This window comes from Coregonus lavaretus, assembly GCF_964263955.1.
Source record: "Coregonus lavaretus genome assembly, chromosome: 34".
Classification (NCBI taxonomy): Eukaryota; Metazoa; Chordata; class Actinopteri; order Salmoniformes; family Salmonidae; genus Coregonus; species Coregonus lavaretus.
Window position 1 is genome coordinate 10,750,850 of NC_140021.1, and position 23,501 is coordinate 10,774,350.

A 23,501-nucleotide genomic window follows, 5' to 3' on the forward strand; every position below is an offset into this window, starting at 1 on the left:
AGGAAATGTAACACATCTGCTGTAATCATATGAATCATATCAACATCATCCCACTGAATGAGGGTCATCACTAGTTACCACAGCCACAAAGTCATTTCTACAATGTCTCTTCTTATACCAAACCCTAACCTTAAATTAAGACCAAAAAGCAAATGTTTGTTTTCATTAATTCTTATGATATAGCCATATTTGGACTTTGTGGCTGTGGTAACTAGTGGAAACCCTGAATGAGCCCCAGCTAGTCGCTGCTTCCTCACCTGTGCTGTGGGATCTGGTTACATTCACCTGGCGGCTCAGGGTAGATAGTGAGACGCCCCACAGCAGCACGGTTTAACCAGTACACAGGGGTGCTGCTTTTTCCATCTTTATATTTGACATTTTAGAGTGGAACAGTAGAAATGACAGATATCACTCTGAAGCGAACGTGCGGATGATATGAGAGGCGCGAGGTAATGTCCCTGTGCCGGTGTCATGGGGACAGAGCGCGAGCTGACGGGCGGAGATGACAAAGATGGGAATGCCGGGGACAGTGCTAGTGTAAGTATAGCATATTATTGGAATGTTTTTACCGACTGTAGGTGAATGGGAATAATTTGAATTTTTAACAACCAAAACAGGTTAGGCCTAAATGACAAGTAGAAGGTCATTGTGATGCCATATCACCCGAGAAGCCTATGCGTTCGAATGATAACGCACGTTTTGTCAACATAAAATTAGCTTTAAGTACTTAAATAGAACACATAGGTTTTAGGACATTCACTAAGAATAAATGCGTTTACAGTGTGACTGACTCCGGGGTGTGTGTGTGTGTGTAACGCAACCCAGAAAGATATGTGACCACTTGGTTACAGCGACACCGTTCTGCAGAGGTCACCCAAACCAGTGTCCACAGTAAAGCCCAAGAGCCTTTGCTGTAGCCCTGCTTGGGAAGGCTCTAGCCAATATTTACTATTGTTTGAGACGCAGGGCCGGTTAGGGTAGGCTATGTCAGGGTGGGAAATTGGAAATGTGAATTGGGCCAAGTTGGAGGTAGTAATGCATTTAGTTTATAGTTAATTGAGTTGCATGAATACACCACACCAAAATATTGTATGGCTATTTTAAAACAAATTTCCTGCAATTATGTGTAGTAATGATTTATGTTCACTACTTGGTCAATTGATTTAATGACTAAATCTATGCAAATAAATTATATGAATTGATAGCTTTACCTCTTTAAGGAATACCTGGGATAGGATAAAGTAATCCTTCTACCCCCCCACCCCCCCACCCACCCCAAAAAAATAAAAAAAATAATAACAATTGTAAAGTGGTTATCCCACTGGCTATAGGGTGAATGCACCAATTTGTAAGTCGCTCTGGATAAGAGCGTCTGCTAAATTACGTAAATGTAAAATGTAAATGTATAGCTAAGCCCTCTGTTTTCTTTTATTCTGAGCCACTCAGAGCCAATATGCTTTGATTGAAACAAAATACAAGAAAGGCTAAAAATGTGTTAACATCATCTGCTCTAATTCGCTCACGAAACAGTAATTCAAGATGATCGAAATGCATAGGCTATTCCCATTAAACTGATTGAGATCAATCAAATGATTTGCATGCAGATGGGGTTTCACCGGTAAAACGTGAATAATTATCATTCACAATTGCCAGTGATAATGGCCTATTTGGTGTTTTGAGGGTATTAAAAATATAACATTTTCTTGAGACAATATTTACATTTACATTTACATTTACGTCATTTAGCAGACGCTCTTATCCAGAGCGACTTACAAATTGGTGCATTCACCCTATAGCCAGTGGGATTACCATTTTACAATATATATATATATATATTATTTTTTTAGGGGGGGGGTAGAAGGATTACTTCTGTGTGGGCATAGGCAGACGTTGCAATTTGAGGATGCATTTTATGCAGATTTTATAACAGGGCTCTCCAACCCTGGTCCTGTTCCAACCCTGTTCCTGTGCCAACCCTAATCTAGCGCACCTGATTGTAATAATTAGCTGGTTCATAAAATGAATCGGGTTAGTTACAACTGGGGTTGGAGTGAACCCCTACATGATGGTAGCACTCTAGGAACAGTATTGGAGAGCCATGATAGGTTATTCAATAGACTACATCTGTCGGTACAAACATTGAGGAAATGATGACGCCATGTACATATTTTCTGCGCTACACACTGCAGAAGCCAAAATGCAACCATCCTGTGCTCATTATGAACAGGGTAAATAAAGGACCTTGAATGACAGCACCATGGAGATGTTCACCCGGAGACTTCTGCCACTATTTTGATTTGCCGTTGACCACGTTTTAGCCTTCTCCATTTACATTGTGTCATAGCCTACACTTGGATTAGCCTACACTGTCATTCATTAAAATTGATTATTTTACCGCACCATAATTGCAGCCCAATGTATGCACGATTTATGCAATAAACGGAGATATATTGCGGCGCTGTATTTTTTTTTTTAGCTGTGCTACAGAAGGATATATCGGTCCACTAATACAGGACTAGTAAATGCCCAGTGTACTACTTTTGTGAGAAAATAAAAAAATATATATATATATACTCTACCGTTCAAAGTTTGGGGTCACTTAGAAATGTCCATGTTTTTGAAAGAAAAGCAATTTTTTTGTTCATTAAAATAACATCACATTGATCTGAAATTCAGTGTAGATATTGTTGATGTTGTAAATGGCTATTGTAGCTGGAAAGGCTGATTTTTTATGGAATATCTACATAGGCTTACAGAGGCCCATTATCAGCAACCATCAGTCCTGTGTTCCAATGGCACGTTGTGGTTGCTAATCCAAGTTTATCATTTTAAAAGGCTAATTGATCATTAGAAAACCCTTTTGCAATTATGTTAGCAGAGCTGAAAACTGTTGTGCTGATTAAAGAAGCAATAAAACTGGCTTCTTCTTGAGACTAGTTGAGTATCTGGAGCATCAGCAATTGTGGGTTCGATTACAGGCTCAAAATGGCCAGAAACAAATAACTTTCTTCTGAAACGCATCAGTCTATTCTTGTTCTGAGAAATGAAGGCTATTCCATGCGAGAAATTGCCAAGAAACTGAAGATCTCGTACAACGCTGTGTACTACTCCCTTCACAGAACAGTGCAGAACTGGCTCTAACCAGAATAGAAAGAGGAGTGGGAGGCCCGGTGCACAACTGAGCAAGAGGACAAATACATTAGAGTGTCTAGTTTGAGAAACAGACGCCTCACAGGTCTTCAACTGGCAGCTTCGTTAAATAATACCCACAAAACACCAGTCTCAACGTCAACAGTGAAGAGGCGACTCCGGGACGGTGACCTTCTAGGCAGAGTCGCAAAGAAAAAGCCATATCTCAGACTGGCCAATAAAAAGAAAAGATTAAGATGGGCAAAAGAACACAGACACTGGACAGAGGAAGATTGGAAAAAAAAGTGTTATGGACAGACTAATTGAAGTTTGAGGTGTTCGGATCACAAAGAAGAACATTTGTGAGACACAGACCAAATGAAAAGATGCTGGAGGAGTACTTGATGCCATCTGTCAAGCATGGTGGAGGCAATGTGATGGTCTGGGGGTGCTTTGGTGGTGGTAAAGTGGGAGATTTGTACAGGGTAAAAGGAATCTTGAAGAAGGAAGGCTATCACTCAATTTTGCAACGCCATGCCATACCCTGCCCTGCCGACGGCGCTTGATTGGAGCCAATTTCCTCCTACAACAGGACAATGACCAAAAGCACAGCTCCAAACTATGCAAGAACTATTTAGGGAAGAAGAAGTCAGCTGGTATTCTGTCTATAATGGAGTGGCCAGCACAGTCACCGGATCTCAACCCTATTGAGCTGTTGTGGGAGCAGCTTGACAGTATAGTACGTAAGAAGTGCCCATCAAGCCAATCCAACTTGTGGGAGGTGCTTCAGGAAGCATGGGGTGACATCTCTTCAGATTACCTCAACAAATTGACAACTACAATGCCAAAGGTCTGCAAGGCTGTAATTGCTGCAAATGGAGGACTCTTTGACGAAAGCAAAGTTTGAAGGACACAATTATTATTTCTAACCTTGTCAATGACTACATTTCCTATACATTTTGCTATATTTCCTATTCAAACTCATTTCATGTATGTTTTCATGGAAAACAAGGACATTTTTAAGTGACTCCAAACTTTTGAATGGTAGTGTTTATATATACATATATATTTTTTTATTAATATATATTTTTTAAATTCAGTTTTTTCAGGGGGTGCTGCAGCACCCCTACTTCCCGCGGCTATAGTCGTTTCCATTTTCGTCTCCATGGAGAGAATTTATACCCCCATTTATCTCATGGTGGATTAAGTTCTGCGCACAGGATGGGATGACACCATATAAATAATGCAGAGCGTTTTGGAGCGGATGGGGTTACTGGGCGCCTCGCCATGACCTGAGACATTAAAACAGACCACATATCGGTACCACCTCATGCATGTTACATATGTTTTTTTTTCTCCATATGATCGACATTTACATAGTGGGTACCTGGAGGAAAATGGGGGAGGGTCATGCTTTTTCAATTTCAGTCAAGGGGAGGGTTTATTCTTTTTTTAAATCTAGTCCAGGGTAGAGTCATGTAATTTGTAATTGATGACATTTCTGTATTTCTCAGTGTTTTAGTATTAGTTGCTTATTAGGTTATATATCGATGGGTGCCCGATGCCACCCCTCATCTCTGATTCTCCGCTATTTGCTATTTAGTGTGGCCTCAATCAAATGATCCATAGCCTATAGGCTACGAAGTGCATGCTAGGAGAAGCAGAGAGCAAAGTTATATTTCTAAGATAGCTGCTGGGATGGTGTAAATAAAACTAGGCTGCATTACACACCGCAATGGCTATTCCAACCCTGAGCCCTGGTCTGCTCTGCTCTTGCTGATCAAAAACTGTTTTGTGTGCTGCCTAACCAATGGTTGTGCTGTGTAGGCCTACAGGGGCCATTCAGGAGGAGAGTCAAAGGCTTCTTCCGAAAAATGTTTTGATTACATCTAGTCCAAAAAATGCATGTGGACTAGCCTTGCTGCTACTATAATAGATTTGATTAAAAACAATATGATTCTTGCCCATGATGTAGGCCTTTTTATCATAGTTATTGACCTCACATTAAGCCAGATTTGAGTAATTTACATTGTGGTGCTGAAACTTGAAGCAGCAGCTGCGGCACAATCAATCAGAAATTCAGAGGCTGAGCTACAACCTTCTATAACTGAGTAGACAAAAATGGATGTTGCTTGGGACATAATCTAATTCTGTCACTACCAATTGATTAAACAATTAACTTTCTGTACAATATATGTTTAAACCCAGACAGCTTTTAGGGAAACACTTGTGACCTTCTGTCGTTGGGTTAAGCCATGGAAGAATAGCCAGCAGTTAAAGCTTAAATGTTTCTGTGTCGGTAGGTCTACTCTGTCTACGTGGAAAAGTAGGCCTAACTTTTCAAAGTACTATGTTCAGATTCCTAATGATATCTCAGATTTAATTATTTGCAAACAGGGACAGTTTCGTTGCAAACAAGACACACTGATTTGGCATTGGAGAATATGATAGGAATAGCATGTAGGCCTATTTCTGTCCATTCTGTCATTTCTGTCATTTGTGCGGTATTAAAAAATATTCCCGCTAATATGTAAAATGACGTAGAATTGTATGAAATGTTTATAAAAGGCCATTTTTTCTCGGACCTGCAAATATGATGATAGATTCATGCAATGCTTTTACTATAAAGGAGATCTTTCCACTCCTACTCTTGTCCATGGTGGTCTGTGAACCCACAACCTTCTGGCCTGCAGCCTTGTGCACTATCAAAATTCCTCCGTTGCCATATAATGCTTACTGGACGAAGAACAGTTTCTAAAAACTGCATATCTAAGGCTCTGGTCTGTCCAAGAATTGAGGGTAAACGGTAAACATATTCTCTGCTATCCACTTTTTTTTCTCTTTTTTTTGCGTTCAGGGAGGGTTTAGGTTAGATATATTTAGCTGAAGGGAGGGCCATCCGTTTTCATTTCTGAGAGGTCCGATTTTCTCCATGCAACATTCACTCCCCTACTACTTTCAATATTCGACTCCAGTTTTCCCTGTACCGCCATTACGCACGGGTAAAAATGGAAATATTCCGTACATAGGCCATCTGACCAGTCCTTCCTTCCCCACCATATCCCTGCTTTACTTGATCATTGTTTTCTGCCCCTCCAGTCCCCAAGAGCAGTATTAGTCACAGGTCCTGTTTATAAGGCCTTCCTTGAGAAAAACATTTAATACCCATTTGATCACAAAGTCTCGGGAAGACCTAGTTGGATCCATGCCAATTTCATTTGCATCTACTAACCACTGTAACTGTAATCAAACACCATTTGTTGCCATGATATCTGTGGTTGATTAGCATACATACTGCATACATTAAACAGTCTGTGCTCTGTTGATGATACAATACAACACATATGTTCAATCTGCATTTGGTTAGTGTTGAGAGTGTTGGTGACTTACAGTATACTGGCCCACCAAGACAGTGGCACTTTATTCTCTATTTGAAAGAACCGGTCTTCTTATGTTATGGTGTTTTGCAGTGTGGGGAAATAAAAGGATGTCTAGATTGCGGATGCAATGATGTTGTTGCTACTACATGTTGCTGATGTGCTATATTGCATGTGATGTTCCTGTATGATCTCCAGGTTGAGGATGTGTCTGTGGAGGTGGCCACGGTGGACCACACCCTCCAGGGGCTCTGTAGGAGGTACAACGCCCGCAGCAGGGCCAGACGTATGTCACGCATCAGGACCCAGCTGCCCAGGAAGAGCTGGGCTCCTCTGTGGAACCTCCAGAACCTGACCATCCTGATCACCGTGGTCGTGTTTGTGGTCGTGGTCATTGTGTGGTCACTGCTCTGGGTCTTCATATGTGAGTTAACTTACAGGGAGACTCAAACACAACATCCTTCTCACATGCACACATTTTCACAAATATTTTAGTTCTCTAAATCTTCTTGATTTAATTATTGATTGAATAGTTAATTACATTGTATATTTATTCTCAGTTCGCAGGGAGAGCAACAGCGGAGTGTATTTTGCCGGAATGTTCCGTGTTGCCAATGTAGATTTTATCCCCGAATACCGCCAGGCAGAGTCCCATGAGTTTGTTTCCATGGCAAACAAGATACAGCACGTGGTGAGTGTGAGATGATTTACTATTTTCAGCACTGGTCAAATACACTGAACAAATACACACCCTAAGCTTGGAGCTCTCAGCTACATCTATAGGGTAGAAATAAAAGTCCTTCATTATGTTCATGGTGACTAATAGTATCCCCCCACAGGTGAGCAGTGTGTACAGAATGTCCTCAGTGTCTAAACTCTACAAACTCACCACCATATCAGACCTCAGGTACACTGTGAATCAGTCACTGATTGGTTGAATCAGATGTTATAGTGCTTGGTTGGAACAAACCCTTGCACACACATATATTTTTCTCTCTCTCCTCACAGTGATAACAAGGGTGGTCTGCTGGTGCATTTCTGGATGGTGTTTGTGGTGCCGAGCCTGAAGACTCCAGCCGTGTGTGAGGAGTGTGTAGGAGCTATCCTCAGAGACTCAGTCCTCACCAGCCTGAAGAACAGGTCCTCTATAGGGTACCTTCTGACCCTGCCCGTAGATATAGATTCCATACTCGTTAATGGTGAGTGTGTATGTCTGTGGGGTAGGTTTGTGTGATCTCAATATATCCTTTGTTGATGTTATTTTTTCCTCCTCAGCTGCTCTACGATCAGATTACACATCAATTGCAGCAGGTGAGTTAAGTCAATGAATCAGTTAGTTTTTTTGCCACATTATGTTCACTATGTTCATACTTATTAGCATGGCTGTGGTACAGTGAGAGTTGAAGCCAAAGCCCTCCTCCCTCCCTCCCTCTGTGCTCCAGGCTCTCAGTGTGTGGACAAGCTATATGCCAGCCTGCCAGGCTCCAGTGTTCCCCTAAACGTCTACTCATCATGGGGAGGTCTGAGCTGCTACGTCAAGCTGACGTCTACCCCTGACTCTCTGATCCGCCTCACCATTACATCCCTGCTCATTGAGCCCAGCGACTGTGTCAGCGACGCCCTCACCGTGTACGACGCCCTGCTGCCCATGAGGGGGCGCACTCTCTACAGGTGAGTCAGTGTGACTGTGGATGAATGGATCTACGGGTGTGTGAATAGTGAATAGACAGACAGAGATACATAGACAGACTGACAGAACTCCGACCAACCGACCGACTGAACAGTCTCTAACACTGTCCATGTCCTGTAGGGTGTGTGAGCCGGTGTCCCAGTCCCTGTCTCTGGTCTCCACGTCCAACGTCATGCTGCTGTCCTTCAGGATGACCCAGGGCAACAAGAACTTCAGAGGACACTTCCAGGCCATCGCTGAGGAACGTAAGACAGATTCTCTCACAATAATACTCTCCTACTGACAGACTGGTATTTTATCTCGTTGCTGTGTGTCTCCCTACCAGAACGTGTGACTGACATAGAGACCCAGGCAGAGCCAGGTTTCTCTGGTCAGATCTCCAGTCCCTTCTACCCCAGCCTACTGCCCCCTCAGTGCTCCTGCACATGGAGGTTTAAGGTATTTAAGTATTTTTAGCTCACATTCTCCCCATTTACTTATATTGATGAAACGTCAACAGGCTTCATGTGTTGTTGTCCACAGACCCCCCACAGTGCTCTGGGAGTAGCTCTGAAGTTCCAGAACTATGTCCTGAAGCTGAAGGACATAACGGCCTGTGAGCATGGCTGGTGGAAGGTCAAGGAGATAATGTAAGTGTGTGTGTGTGTGTGTGTGTGTGTGTGTGTGTGTGTGTGTGTGTGTGTGTGTGTGTGTGTGCATGACTGTCTGTTTTAATGTATGTGTATTTTGTGTCCCATATCCAGAACGAATGGACAGATTGATTTCCAGATTGGTTCGTTATTTGATTGATTGATTGTGTGCTGGTGTCCATAGATACTGCGGCAGCTACATAGGCCACACCACAGTGTTCCGTATCCCTGACCAAAACGCTGAGGTGGAGTTCCGCAGCAGCTCCCGGAGCTCTGACCAGCCCTTCCAGGCCGAATCCAGTAGCTTCAACATCAGCCAACGTAAGAACTTCATTAGGACCTCTTTCTCTATCTTGCTTCCTTCCATCTCTCACTACTTCCTTACCCATCACCTTCACTGAATCTGCATCTTGTTAATTTCTGTATTCATTTTAATTTCACTACCATAGTCCTGAGACAGTAGAAGAACCACACTGCACACTCACCTCTCTCTCCTACTATGCCCCTGTCTCCCCCTTCCCTCCCCCTGTCCCCCCCCGTCTCCCCCTTCCCTCACCCCTGCCTCCCCCTTCCTTCCCTCCCTCTCTCTCTCTACCCCTTCCCTCCCTCTCTTTCCCCCTTCCCTCCCTCTCTTTCCCCCTTCCCTCCCCCTGTCTCCCCCTTCCCACCCCCTGTCTCCCCCTTCCCTCACCCCTGTCTCCCCCTTCCCTCACCCCTGTCTCCCCCAGCGTGTGCAGAGGGCCATTTCCTGTGCTCCACAGGGCTGTGTGTGGAGAAGACCCGGCGCTGTGACGGTCTGGACGACTGTCAGGATGAGAGTGACGAGGTCTTCTGCGGTATGTAAACAGGAATTAACAACAGCAGCATAAATGCTAGAACTTCAGTATTGACATCAGCAAAATTGTTGTTATAAACTGATATATTCCTTTAAATGTATATTTTCCCTTTCAGCAAGGCCTAGTAAGAACTGTGGAGGCTCCAGTCCTCTTCACCCACTGTACATGTGCAACGGAGAGAGAGACTGCATCGACGGCAGGGACGAAACCAACTGCACTCTGGGTAGAAAGGAATCCTATCCTGTTTTTATATGTGTGCACACTATATATACAAAAGTATGTGGACACCCCTTCAAATGAGTGGATTCGTCTATTTCAGCCACACCCGTTGCTGACTGGTGTATAAAATCGGGCACACAGCCATGCAATCTCCATAGACAAACATTGGAAGTAGAACGGCCTTACTAAAGAGCTCAGGGACATAGGATACCACCTTTCCAACAAGTCAGTTCGTCAAATTTCTGCCCTGCTAGAGCTGCTCCGGTCAACTGTAAGTTCTGTTATTGTGAAGTCGAAACGTCTAGGAGCAACAACGGCATAGTTGCAAAGTGGTAGGCCACACAAGCTCACAGAACGGGACCGCCGAGTGCTGAAGCAACACTCACTACCGAGTTCCAAACTGCCTCTGGAAGCAACGTCAGCACAATAACTGTTCATCTGGAGCTTCATGACATGGGTTTCCATGGCCGAGCAGCTGCACACAAGCCTAAGATCACCATGTGCAATGCCAAGCGTCATCAGTGAAAACTCGTTCTCTGGAGTGATGAATCACGCTTCAGCATCTGGCAGTCCGACAGACGAAACTGGGTTTGGTGGATGCCAGGAGAAAGCTACCTGTCCGAATGCATAGTGCCAACTGTAAAGTTTGATGGAGGAGGAATAATGGTCTGGGGCTGTTTTTCATGGTTCGGGCTAAGCCCCTTAGTTCCAGTGAAGGGAAATCTTAACGCTACAGCATACACTGACATTCTAGATGATTCTGTGCTTCCAACTTTGTGGCAACAGTTTGGTGAAGACCCTTTCCTGTTTCAGCATAACAATGCCTCCGTGCACAAAGCGAGGTCCATACAGAAATGGTTTGTCGAGATCGGTGTGAAAGAACTTGACTGGCCTTCACAGAGCCCTGACCTCAACCCCACTGAACACCTTTGGGATGAATTGGAACGCCAACTGTAAGCCAGGCCTAATCGCCCAACATCAGTGCCGACCTTAGGAATGCTTTTGTGGCTAAATGGAAGCAAGTCCCCGCAGCAATGTTCCAACATCTAGTGGAAAGCCTTCCCAGAAGAGTGGAGGCTGTTATAGCAGCGAAGGGGGGACCAACTCCATATTAATGCCCATGATTCTGGAATGAGATGTTCGAAGAGCAGGTGTCCACATACTTTTGGTCATGTAGTGTTTGAGAAAAAAGAAGAAACCCGCACACTGCTCTTGCTAGTATCACTGCTCTTGCTAGTATCACTGCTCTTGCTAGTATCACTGCTGATGCTAGTATCACTGCTCTTGCTAGTATCACTGCTTTTGCTAGTATCACTGCTGATGCTAGTATCACTGCTTTTGCTAGTATCACTGCTGATGCTAGTATCACTGCTCTTGCTAGTATCACTTGCTAGTATACTGAGTGTGTGTTCCCTGGTGTTGTACAGAGACGAGCTGCTCTGACATCAGGTACAGGTGTAACAGTGGGTCCTGCATCCTGAAGAAGAACGCCAGGTGTGACGGAATCATCGACTGCACAGACCACAGTGACGAGAGGGACTGTGGTGAGTCCTCAACCGGAACACAACCACAACTCAACCACAACATAACCATTCATTTGGTTCATCTCAACTACAGCGTGAACACATACCATTTTATGGCAACTAAACCTCTCTCTATCTCTCTCTCTCTCTCTCTCTCTCTCTCTCTCTCTCTATATATATATATATATATATATATATATATATATATATATATATATATATATATATATATAAAAAGATCAAACCTTGAATCTCAACCACTTTAATCTCTACCACTTATCTGCAGTTTCAGTCAGTCTAGCCAGCCCCAAATAATCCCCACACGGCTTTGTGTGAACCTCTGTCTGACCCTGTGTATTTTCATTATGCTGCAGTTATTTAGTAGGGTACTGTAGCTGCCCCCGCTGTAATGGCTCTCTGTGTTTACTGGTAATATGCTGTGATGGTAATGGCTCTCTGTGTTTACTGGTAATATGGTGTGATGGTAATGGCTCTCTGTGTTTACTGGTAATATGCTGTGATGGCCTCCTGTAGCTCAGTTGGTAGAGCATGGCGCTTGCACCGCCAGGGTTGTGGGTTCGATTCCCATGGGGGGCCAGTATGAAAAATGTATGCACTCACTAACTGTAAGTCGCTCTGGATAAGAGTGTCTGCTAAATGACTAAAATGTAAATGTAATGGTAATGACTCTCTGTGTTTACTGGTAATATGGTGTGATGGTAATGGCTCTCTGTGTTATATGATGTTATGGTAATGTCTCTCTGTGTTATATGCTGTGATGGTAATGTCTCTCTGTGTTTACTGGTAATATGCTGTGATGGTAATGTCTCTCTGTGTTTACTGGTAATATGGTGTGATGGTAATGGCTCTCTGTGTTTACTGGTAATATGCCGTGATGGTAATGGCTCTCTGTGTTATATGCTGTGATGGTAATGTCTCTCTGTGTTTACTGGTAATATGCTGTGATGGTAATGGCTCTCTGTGTTATATGATGTGATGGTAATGTCTCTCTGTGTTATATGCTGTGATGGTAATGGCTCTCTGTGTTATATGCTGTGATGGTAATGGCTCTCTGTGTTATATGCTGTGATGGTAATGGCTCACTGTGTTATATGCTGTGATGGTAATGGCTCTCTGTGTTAGCTGTTAATATGCTGTGATGGTAATGGCTCTCTGTGTTTACAGGAAATATTCTGTGATGGTAATGGCTCTCTGTGTTTACAGGTAATATGCTGTGATGGTAATGGCTCTCTGTGTTTACTGGTAATATGGTGTGATTGTAGTGGCTCTCTGTGTTATATGATGTGATGGTAATGTGTCTCTGTGTTTACTGGTAATAATCTGTGATGGTAATGGCTCTCTGTGTTATATGATGTGATGGCAATGCTCTCTGTGTTATATGCTGTGATGGTAATGGCTCTCTGTGTTATATGATGTGATGGTAATGGCTCTCTGTGTTTACTGGTAATATGGTGTGATGGTAATGACTCTCTGTGTTTACTGGTAATATGCTGTGATGGTAATGGCTCTCTGTGTTATATGATGTGATGGTAATGGGTTTCTGTGTTTACTGGTAATACTCTGTGATGGTAATGGCTCTCTGTGTTATATGATGTGATGGTAATGGCTCTCTGTGTTATATGATGTGATGGTAATGGCTCTCTGTGTTTACTGGTAATATGGTGTGATGGTAATGGCTCTCTGTGTTTACTGGTAATATTATGTGATGGTAATGGCTCTCTGTGTTATATGATGTGATGGTAATGGCTCTCTGTGTTATATGCTGTGATGGTAATGGCTCTCTGTGTTTACTGGTAATATGGTGTGATGGTAATGACTCTCTGTGTTTACTGGTAATATGCTGTGATGGTAATGGCTCTCTGTGTTTACTGGTAATATGGTGTGATGGTAATGGCTCTCTGTGTTATATGATGTGATGGTAATGTCTCTCTGTGTTATATGCTGTGATGGTAATGGCTCTCTGTGTTATATGATGTGATGGTAATGGCTCTCTGGGTTTACTGGTAATATGCTGTAATGGTAATGGCTCTCTGGGTTTACTGGTAATATGCTGTGATGGTAATGGCTCTCTGTGTTATATGATGTGATGGTAATGGCTCTCTGTGTTTACTGGTAATATGATGTGATGGTAATGGCTCTCTGGGTTTACTGGTAATATGGTGTGATGGTAATGACTCTCTGTGTTTACTGGTAATATGCTGTGATGGTAATGGCTCTCTGTGTTTACTGGTAATATGGTGTGATGGTAATGGCTCTCTGTGTTATATGATGTGATGGTAATGGCTCTCTGTGTTATGTGATGGTAATGGCTCTCTGTGTTATATGCTGTGATGGTAATGGCTCTCTGTGTTTACTGGTAATATGGTGTGATGGTAATGACTCTCTGTGTTTACTGGTAATATGCTGTGATGGTAATGGCTCTCTGGGTTTACTGGTAATATGCTGTGATGGTAATGGCTCTCTGGGTTTACTGGTAATATGGTGTGATGGTAATGGCTCTCTGTGTTATATGCTGTGATGGTAATGGCTCTCTGTGTTAGCTGTTAATATGCCGTGATGGTAATGGCTCTCCGTGTTTTATGATGTGATGGTAAAGGCTCTCTGTGTTAGCTGTTAATATGCTGTGATAGTAATGGCTCTCTGTGTTATATGATGTTATGGTAATGTCTCTCTGTGTTATATGCTGTGATGGTAATGTCTCTCTGTGTTTACTGGTAATATGCTGTGATGGTAATGTCTCTCTGTGTTTACTGGTAATATGGTGTGATGGTAATGGCTCTCTGTGTTTACTGGTAATATGCCGTGATGGTAATGGATCTCTGTGTTATATGCTGTGATAGTAATGTCTCTCTGTGTTTACTGGTAATATGCTGTGATGGTAATGGCTCTCTGTCATATATGATGTGATGGTATTGTCTCTCTGTGTTATATGCTGTGATGGTAATGGCTCTCTGTGTTATATGCTGTGATGGTAATGGCTCACTGTGTTATATGCTGTGATGGTAATGGCTCTCTGTGTTAGCTGTTAATATGCTGTGATGGTAATGGCTCTCTGTGTTTACTGGTAATATGCTGTGATGGTAATGGCTCTCTGTGTTTACAGGTAATATGCTGTGATGGTAATGGCTCTCTGTGTTTACTGGTAATATGGTGTGATTTTAGTGGCTCTCTGTGTTATATGATGTGATGGTAATGGCTGTCTGTGTTTACTGGTAATATGCTGTGATGGTAATGGCTCTCTGTGTTATATGATGTGATGGTAATGGGTCTCTGTGTTTACTGGTAATATTCTGTGATGGTAATGGCTCTCTGTGTTATATGATGTGATGGTAATGGCTCTCTGTGTTATATGCTGTGATGGTAATGGCTCTCTGTGTTATATGATGTGATGGTAATGGCTCTCTGTGTTTACTGGTAATATGGTGTGATGGTAATGACTCTCTGTGTTTACTGGTAATATGCTGTGATGGTAATGGCTCTCTGTGTTATATGATGTGATGGTAATGGGTCTCTGTGTTTACTGGTAATATTCTGTGATGGTAATGGCTCTCTGTGTTATATGATGTGATTGTAATGGCTCTCTGTGTTATATGCTGTGATGGAAATGGCTCTCTGTGTTATATGATGTGATGGTAATTGCTCTCTGTGTTTACTGGTAATATGGTGTGATGTAATGGCTCTCTGGGTTTACTGGTAATATGCTGTGATGGTAATGGCTCTCTGGGTTTACTGGTAATATGCTGTGATGGTAATGGCTCTCTGTGTTATATGATGTGATGGTAATGGCTCTCTGTGTTTACTGGTAATATGATGTGATGGTAATGTCTCTCTGTGTTTACTGGTAATATGGTGTGATGGTAATGGCTCTCTGTGTTTACTGGTAATATGCCGTGATGGTAATGGATCTCTGTGTTATATGCTGTGATGGTAATGTCTCTCTGTGTTTACTGGTAATATGCTGTGATGGTAATGGCTCTCTGTCTTATATGATGTGATGGTAATGTCTCTCTGTGTTATATGCTGTGATGGTAATGGCTCTCTGTGTTATATGCTGTGATGTTAATGGCTCTCTGTGTTATATGCTGTGATGGTAATGGCTCACTGTGTTATATGCTATGATGGTAATGGCTCTCTGTGTTAGCTGTTAATATGCTGTGATGGTAATGGCTCTCTGTGTTTACAGGTAATATGCTGTGATGGTAATGGCTCTCTGTGTTTACAGGTAATATGCTGTGATGGTAATGGCTCTCTGTGTTTACTGGTAATATGGTGTGATTGTAGTGGCTCTCTGTGTTATATGATGTGATGGTAATGGCTCTCTGTGTTTAGTGGTAATATGCTGTGATGGTATTGGCTCTCTGTGTTATATGATGTGATGGTAATGGGTCTCTTTGTTTACTGGTAATATTCTGTGATGGTAATGGCTCTCTGTGTTATATGATGTGATGGTAATGGCTCTCTGTGTTATATGCTGTGATGTAATGGCTCTCTGTGTTATATGACGTGATGGTAATTGCTCTCTGTGTTTACTGGTAATATGGTGTGATGGTAATGACTCTCTGTGTTTACTGGTAATATGCTGTGATGGTAATGGCTCTCTGTGTTATATGATGTGATGGTAATGGCTCTCTGTGTTATATGCTGTGATGGTAATGGCTCTCTGTGTTTACTGGTAATATGGTGTGATGGTAATGACTCTCTGTGTTTACTGGTAATATGCTGTGATGGTAATGGCTCTCTGTGTTTACTGGTAATATGGTGTGATTTTAGTGGCTCTCTGTGTTATATGATGTGATGGTAATGGCTGTCTGTGTTTACTGGTAATATGCTGTGATGGTAATGGCTCTCTGTGTTATATGATGTGATGGTAATGGGTCTCTGTGTTTACTGGTAATATTATGTGATGGTAATGGCTCTCTGTGTTATATGATGTGATGGTAATGGCTCTCTGTGTTATATGCTGTGATGGTAATGGCTCTCTGTGTTATATGCTGTGATGGTAATGGCTCTCTGTGTTATATGATGTGATGGGAATGGCTCTCTGGGTTTACTGGTAATATGCTGTAATGGTAATGGCTCTCTGGGTTTACTGGTAATATGCTGTGATGGTAATGGCTCTCTGTGTTATATGATGTGATGGTAATGGCTCTCTGTGTTTACTGGTAATATGATGTGATGGTAATGGCTCTCTGGGTTTACTGGTAATATGGTGTGATGGTAATGACTCTCTGTGTTTACTGGTAATATGCTGTGATGTAATGGCTCTCTGTGTTATATGATGTGATGGTAATGGCTCTCTGTGTTATATGATGTGATGGTAATGGCTCTCTGTGTTATATGCTGTGATGGTAATGGCTCTCTGTGTTTACTGGTAATATGGTGTGATGGTAATGACTCTCTGTGTTTACTGGTAATATGCTGTGATGGTAATGGCTCTCTGGGTTTACTGGTAATATGCTGTGATGGTAATGACTCTCTGTGTTTACTGGTAATATGCTGTGATGGTAATGGCTCTCTGGGTTTACTGGTAATATGGTGTGATGGTAATGGCTCTCTGTGTTATATGCTGTGATGGTAATGGCTCTCTGTGTTAGCTGTTAATATGCCGTGATGGTAATGGCTCTCTGTGTTATATGATGTTATGGTAATGTCTCTCTGTGTTATATGCTGTGATGGTAATGTCTCTCTGTGTTTACTGGTAATATGCTGTGATGGTAATGTCTCTCTGTGTTTACTGGTAATATGGTGTGATGGTAATGGCTCTCTATGTTTACTGGTAATATGCCGTGATGGTAATGGATCTCTGTGTTATATGCTGTGATAGTAATGTCTCTCTGTGTTTACTGGTAATATGCTGTGATGGTAATGGCTCTCTGTCTTATATGATGTGATGGTAATGTCTCTCTGTGTTATTTGCTGTGATGGTAATGGCTCTCTGTGTTATATGCTGTGATGGTAATGGCTCACTGTGTTATATGCTGTGATGGTAATGGCTCTCTGTGTTAGCTGTTAATATGCTGTGATGGTAATGGCTCTCTGTGTTTTCAGGTAATATGCTGTGATGGTAATGGCTCTCTGTGTTTACAGGTAATATGCTGTGATGGTAATGGCTCTCTGTGTTTACTGGTAATATGGTGTGATTTTAGTGGCTCTCTGTGTTATATGATGTGATGGTAATGGCTCTCTGTGTTTACTGGTAATATGCTGTGATGGTAATGGCTCTCTGTGTTATATGATGTGATGGTAATGGGTCTCTGTGTTTACTGGTAATATTCTGTGATGGTAATGGCTCTCTGTGTTATATGATGTGATGGTAATGGCTCTCTGTGTTATATGCTGTGATGGTAATGGCTCTCTGTGTTATATGATGTGATGGTAATGTCTCTCTGTGTTTACTGGTAATATGGTGTGATGGTAATGACTCTCTGTGTTTACTGGTAATATGCTGTGATGGTAATGGCTCTCTGTGTTATATGATGTGATTGTAATGGCTCTCTGTGTTATATGCTGTGATGGTAATGGCTCTCTGTGTTATATGATGTGATGGTATTGCTCTCTGTGTTTACTGGTAATATGGTGTGATGTAATGGCTCTCTGGGTTTACTGGTAATATGCTGTGATGGTAATGGCTCTCTGGGTTTACTGGTAATATGCTGTGATGGTAATGGCTCTCTGTGTTATATGATGTGATGGTAATGGCTCTCTGTGTTTACTGGTAATATGATGTGATGGTAATGTCTCTCTGTGTTTACTGGTAATATGGTGTGATGGTAATGGCTCTCTGTGTTTACTGGTAATATGCCGTGATGGTAATGGATCTCTGTGTTATATGCTGTGATGGTAATGTCTCTCTGTGTTTACTGGTAATATGCTGTGACGGTAATGGCTCTCTGTCTTATATGCTGTGATGGTAATGTCTCTCTGTGTTTTATGCTGTGATGGTAATGGCTCTCTGTGTTATATGCTGTGATGTTAATGGCTCTCTGTGTTATATGCTGTGATGGTAATGGCTCACTGTGTTATATGCTGTGATGGTAATGGCTCTCTGTGTTAGCTGTTAATATGCTGTGATGGTAATGGCTCTCTGTGTTTACAGGTAATATGCTGTGATGGTAATGGCTCTCTGTGTTTACAGGTAATATGCTGTGATGGTAATGGCTCTCTGTGTTTACTGGTAATATGGTGTGATTGTAGTGGCTCTCTGTGTTATATGATGTGATGGTAATGGCTCTCTGTGTTTACTGGTAATATGCTGTGATGGTAATGGCTCTCTGTGTTATATGATGTGATGGTAATGGGTCTCTGTGTTTACTGGTAATATTCTGTGATGGTAATGGCTCTCTGTGTTATATGATGTGATGGTAATGGCTCTCTGTGTTATATGCTGTGATGGTAATGGCTCTCTGTGTTATATGACGTGATGGTAATGGCTCTCTGTGTTTACTGGTAATATGGTGTGATGGTAATGACTCTCTGTGTTTACTGGTAATATTCTGTGATGGTAATGGCTCTCTGTGTTATATGATGTGATTGTAATGGCTCTCTGTGTTATATGCTGTGACGGTAATGGCTCTCTGTGTTATATGCTGTGATGGTAATTGCTCTCTGTGTTTACTGGTAATATGGTGTGATGTAATGGCTCTCTGGGTTTACTGGTAATATGCTGTGATGGTAATGGCTCTCTGGGTTTACTGGTAATATGCTGTGATGGTAATGGCTCTCTGTGTTATATGATGTGATGGTAATGGCTCTCTGTGTTTACTGGTAATATGATGTGATGGTAATGGCTCTCTGTGTTATATGATGTTATGGTAATGGCTCTCTGTGTTATATGCTGTGATGGTAATGGATCTCTGTGTTTACTGGTAATATGGTGTGATGGTAATGACTCTGTGTTTACTGGTAATATGCTGTGATGGTAATGGCTCTCTGGGTTTACTGGTAATATGCTGTGATGGTAATGACTCTCTGTGTTTACTGGTAATATGCTGTGATGGTAATGGCTCTCTGTGTTTACTGGTAATATGGTGTGATGGTAATGGCTCTCTGTGTTATATGATGTGATGGTAATGGCTCTCTGTGTTATATGCTGTGATGGTAATGGCTCTCTGTGTTATATGATGTGATGGTAATGGATCTCTGTGTTTACTGGTAATATGGTGTGATGGTAATGGCTCTCTGGGTTTACTGGTAATATGCTGTGATGGTAATGGCTCTCTGGGTTTACTGGTAATATGCTGTGATGGTAATGGCTCTCTGTGTTATATGATGTGATGGTAATGGCTCTCTGTGTTTACTGGTAATATTATGTGATGGTAATGGCTCTCTGTGTTATATGATGTGATGGTAATGGCTCTCTGTGTTATATGCTGTGATGGTAATGGCTCTCTGTGTTTACTGGTAATATGGTGTGATGGTAATGACTCTCTGTGTTTACTGGTAATATGCTGTGATGGTAATGGCTCTCTGTGTTTACTGGTAATATGGTGTGATGGTAATGACTCTCTGTGTTTACTGGTAATATGCTGTGATGATAATGGCTCTCTGGGTTTGCTGGTAATATGGTGTGATGGTAATGGCTCTCTGTGTTATATGCTGTGATGGTAATGGCTCTCTGTGTTATATGCTGCAGCGGTGTTTTGTAATATACACATTACAAAAATGTATGCACGCATGACTGTAAGTCGCTTTGGATAAAAGCATCTGCTAAATGGCATATTATTTATTATTATTTATTATTTATGGTAATGGCTCTCCGTGTTATATGATGTGATGGTAATGGCTCTCTGTGTTAGCTGTTAATATGCTGTGATAGTAATGGCTCTCTGTGTTTACTGGTAATATGGTGTGATGGTAATGACTCTTTGTGTTTACTGGTAATATGCTGTGATGATAATGGCTCTCTGGGTTTACTGGTAATATGGTGTGATGGTAATGGCTCTCTGTGTTATATGATGTGATGGTAATGGCTCTCTGTGTTAGCTGTTAATATGCTGTGATAGCAATGGCTCTCTGTGTTATATGATGTGATGGTAATGTCTCTCTGTGTTATATGCTGTGATGGTAATGTCTCTCTGTGTTTACTGGTAATATGGTGTGATGGTAATGGCTCTCTGTGTTTACTGGTAATATGGTGTGATGGTATTGGCTCTCTGTGTTCTATGATGTGATGGTATTGGCTCTCTGTGTTAGCTGTTAATATGCTGTGATGGGAGCAGCCTAGGCTTTGATCACACACACACCTCATAGAGCTATAATTTTTAATAAGGCTGCGGCAGACCTGTCTGTCATAGAAGTGACTCAGCACACGTGTACTGTACTTTACTACACACAGACACACAGTCGCTGTACACACACACACACATACACACACACACACACACACACACACACACACACACACACACACACACACACACACACACACACACACACACACACACACACACACACACACACACACATACATATACACATACACATACACATACACATACACATACACATACACATACACACATACACACACACCAACATACATTTATATACACAGATAGACAGACTGAGATATTCCTACAAAAACACATAATATACACATTTTCCAAAGTTTTATTAACGATCTGCATCACAGCCTGTGGCCGGCCCTCTCCTGTGAAGAAAGTGGACTCGGCCTCGGGTCTTCGGGTGGTAGGTGGAGTCAATGCCCTGGAGGGGGAGTGGCCATGGCAGGTCAGCTTGCACTTCTCTGGCTACCTGTACTGTGGAGCCTCTGTCCTCTCTTCTGATTGGCTCATCTCAGCAGCACACTGCTTCAGCAGGGACAGGTGTGTATGCAGTCTACAGACTGACTGATCACATTATGACCATGTTATAACTACTGTACTGAATAGAAGTGGACCAGGTACATACTGACCACTGATAACAGATTGACCCCAGCTCAACATCATCATCCACATGCAACTTTTCTCTGGCAATGACAGTAATGAACAAAATGAGCTTTTCACTTCATTTAATAAAGTTTATTTACATGTTCCCTGTTCAGCCATAACCTTTGACCTCTAACCACTTCCTCTTGACCCTCCCAGGCTGTCAGACCCGCGCCAGTGGAGCGCCCACCTGGGAATGCTGTCCCAGGGTAGTGCCAGGCACGTGGCAGAGATTCAGCGCATCGTTGTGCACAAGTACTACAACGGGCTGACCTTTGACTATGACATCGCCCTGTTGCAGCTGAGGAACCCCTGGCCCTCCTCCCTCAGCTCCCTCATCCAGCCTGTGTGTCTGCCGGCCACCTCACAGACCCTCACACAAGCACACCGCTGCTGGGTCACAGGCTGGGGGTACCGCTCTGAGGAGGGTGAGAGACAGAACCACGACTAACAATGTGTACATCAGAACCATGGATATGCAGAGTTTGATATACTAGGCCTCTCACATGCAGATCATGTTCCCCTCTTCTCTCCTCAGATAAGACCCTTCCCACAGTGTTACAGAAGGCGGAGGTGTCCGTCCTGGATCAGAGTGAATGTAAAAGGAGGTACGGCCCCATCTCGCCCCGCATGCTGTGTGCCGGAGTCCCCTCTGGACAGCAGGATGCCTGCAGGGTGAGTGGTCAACAACCACCCTCAAACTTAGTGTGCTCTTATTCCCCTATGCCCTTTACATTAAGTGTGCCATTTAGCCATCATTCTTAGTATGCCCTTATCCCCTTTACCCATAGGCCCTAATCCTTATTGTGCCCTTTTCGCCCTCCCCAGGGGGACTCAGGGGGTCCTCTGTCGTGCAGGGCCCCCGAGGGGCGATGGTTCCTCACAGGCATTGTGAGTTGGGGGGCGGGGTGCGGCAGACCCAGCCTACCAGGCGTCTACACCCGCGTTAATAAGTTCACCACCTGGATCCAGAGCCACATCATCACCTGAGTCAATTACAACACCCTTTATTTTATAGTCCTATTTCAACTGGTATTTACTACGAAATTACGTGGTAGCAATGTGTACTTTCTGGTGTCTACTTCAATGAATCCCATATAAAATATTATTACTAGGTAATTACTATGTTATTACCATCTATACCATCTTCAAAAATACCCTTTAATGAGTGGACTGTATGTAAAGCAGTTATAGGAATGAAGATCAGGAGTGATTGACACATGTTAGACGCAGCTCTGGTCCCCTTAAGCCAATCAACCCTGCCCACAAACATACAGTGTACACTGTGTTGTTTGGTTGACCCAACAGCTGGGTTGCAGGCGTTGGGTCACTTAGTTGGGTTGTTTTCTTTAAAAACAGCTGGGTTATTGATGCTGGGTTATTGGTGCTGGGTTATTGAGATATGACCCAGCGGGTCAGAATAATGTCTAAAGCACAAAAAAGGAAATCTGGAAATGTAGAATTTGCAGAATGTAAACTTAACATGAACAGGAATAACATTTACTCTCACGAGTGGCCAATAAGATCTAGCTGAAAGCCACGCCCCTAATAAGCCATGCCTCCTGAAAATAACTTTAGGATTACATTCAAAAAGATCCAGCTGCTAAATCAACCCAGCATGAGAGTAAAAAATACCCAATTGACGGTAAAATTAACCCATGTTTGGGTAACCCCAACAACCCAACTTGTTGGGTTATTCGCGCAACCCAGCTGGCTGGGTCAAAATAACTCAGCGTGTGTTCTGTCCAATATTTAGCCAGCACTGGGTTACCAAATTATCCAAGTTGGGTTGGTTTTTAACCTAGCCTTCTTTTAGAGTGTAGGCCTAAACCATATGGCCATATGTTCTCCATATCTCTCTGTCTCTGTATGTCTAGCTCTACACTGGATCTAGCCTAGGCAGCCTGCTCTGTCGTCTAGGCATTATGTGCATTACCGGCAATACACTTGTGTCCCCTGTGGACCGGCTCGTACATAAAGCATCCTCCATTCAGGCTGTGAAGGCATCATTTTAATCCAAAATGGTGGCGGAAAAAACGGGGAAAATATGCATACTTTCTTCATGAAACACAATTTTCCACCACCATTTTTGAATTTTCTGACAATTTAGGATGTTGCACACCCATGGCTGAACGGCTACCTAGGCTACAC

General features: G+C 42.7%; 1 protein-coding gene across 1 annotated transcript; it reads left to right on the plus strand.

Annotated features, from left to right (window-relative positions):
• Nucleotides 1-471: 471 nt before the first annotated feature.
• On the plus strand, nt 472-22,340 carry tmprss7 (transmembrane serine protease 7; the record flags this gene model as incomplete). Its single annotated transcript, XM_084151748.1, has 18 exons — nt 472-537; nt 6,705-6,930; nt 7,067-7,197; nt 7,346-7,413; nt 7,515-7,705; nt 7,782-7,817; nt 7,949-8,177; nt 8,317-8,441; nt 8,522-8,634; nt 8,719-8,825; nt 9,010-9,146; nt 9,554-9,661; nt 9,777-9,884; nt 11,308-11,424; nt 21,056-21,248; nt 21,510-21,778; nt 21,889-22,025; nt 22,179-22,340. The coding sequence occupies 18 exons, from the start codon at nt 472-474 to the stop codon at nt 22,338-22,340; spliced, it is 2,523 nt and encodes an 840-aa protein (XP_084007874.1).
• Between the last annotated feature and the right edge of the window lie 1,161 nt (nt 22,341-23,501).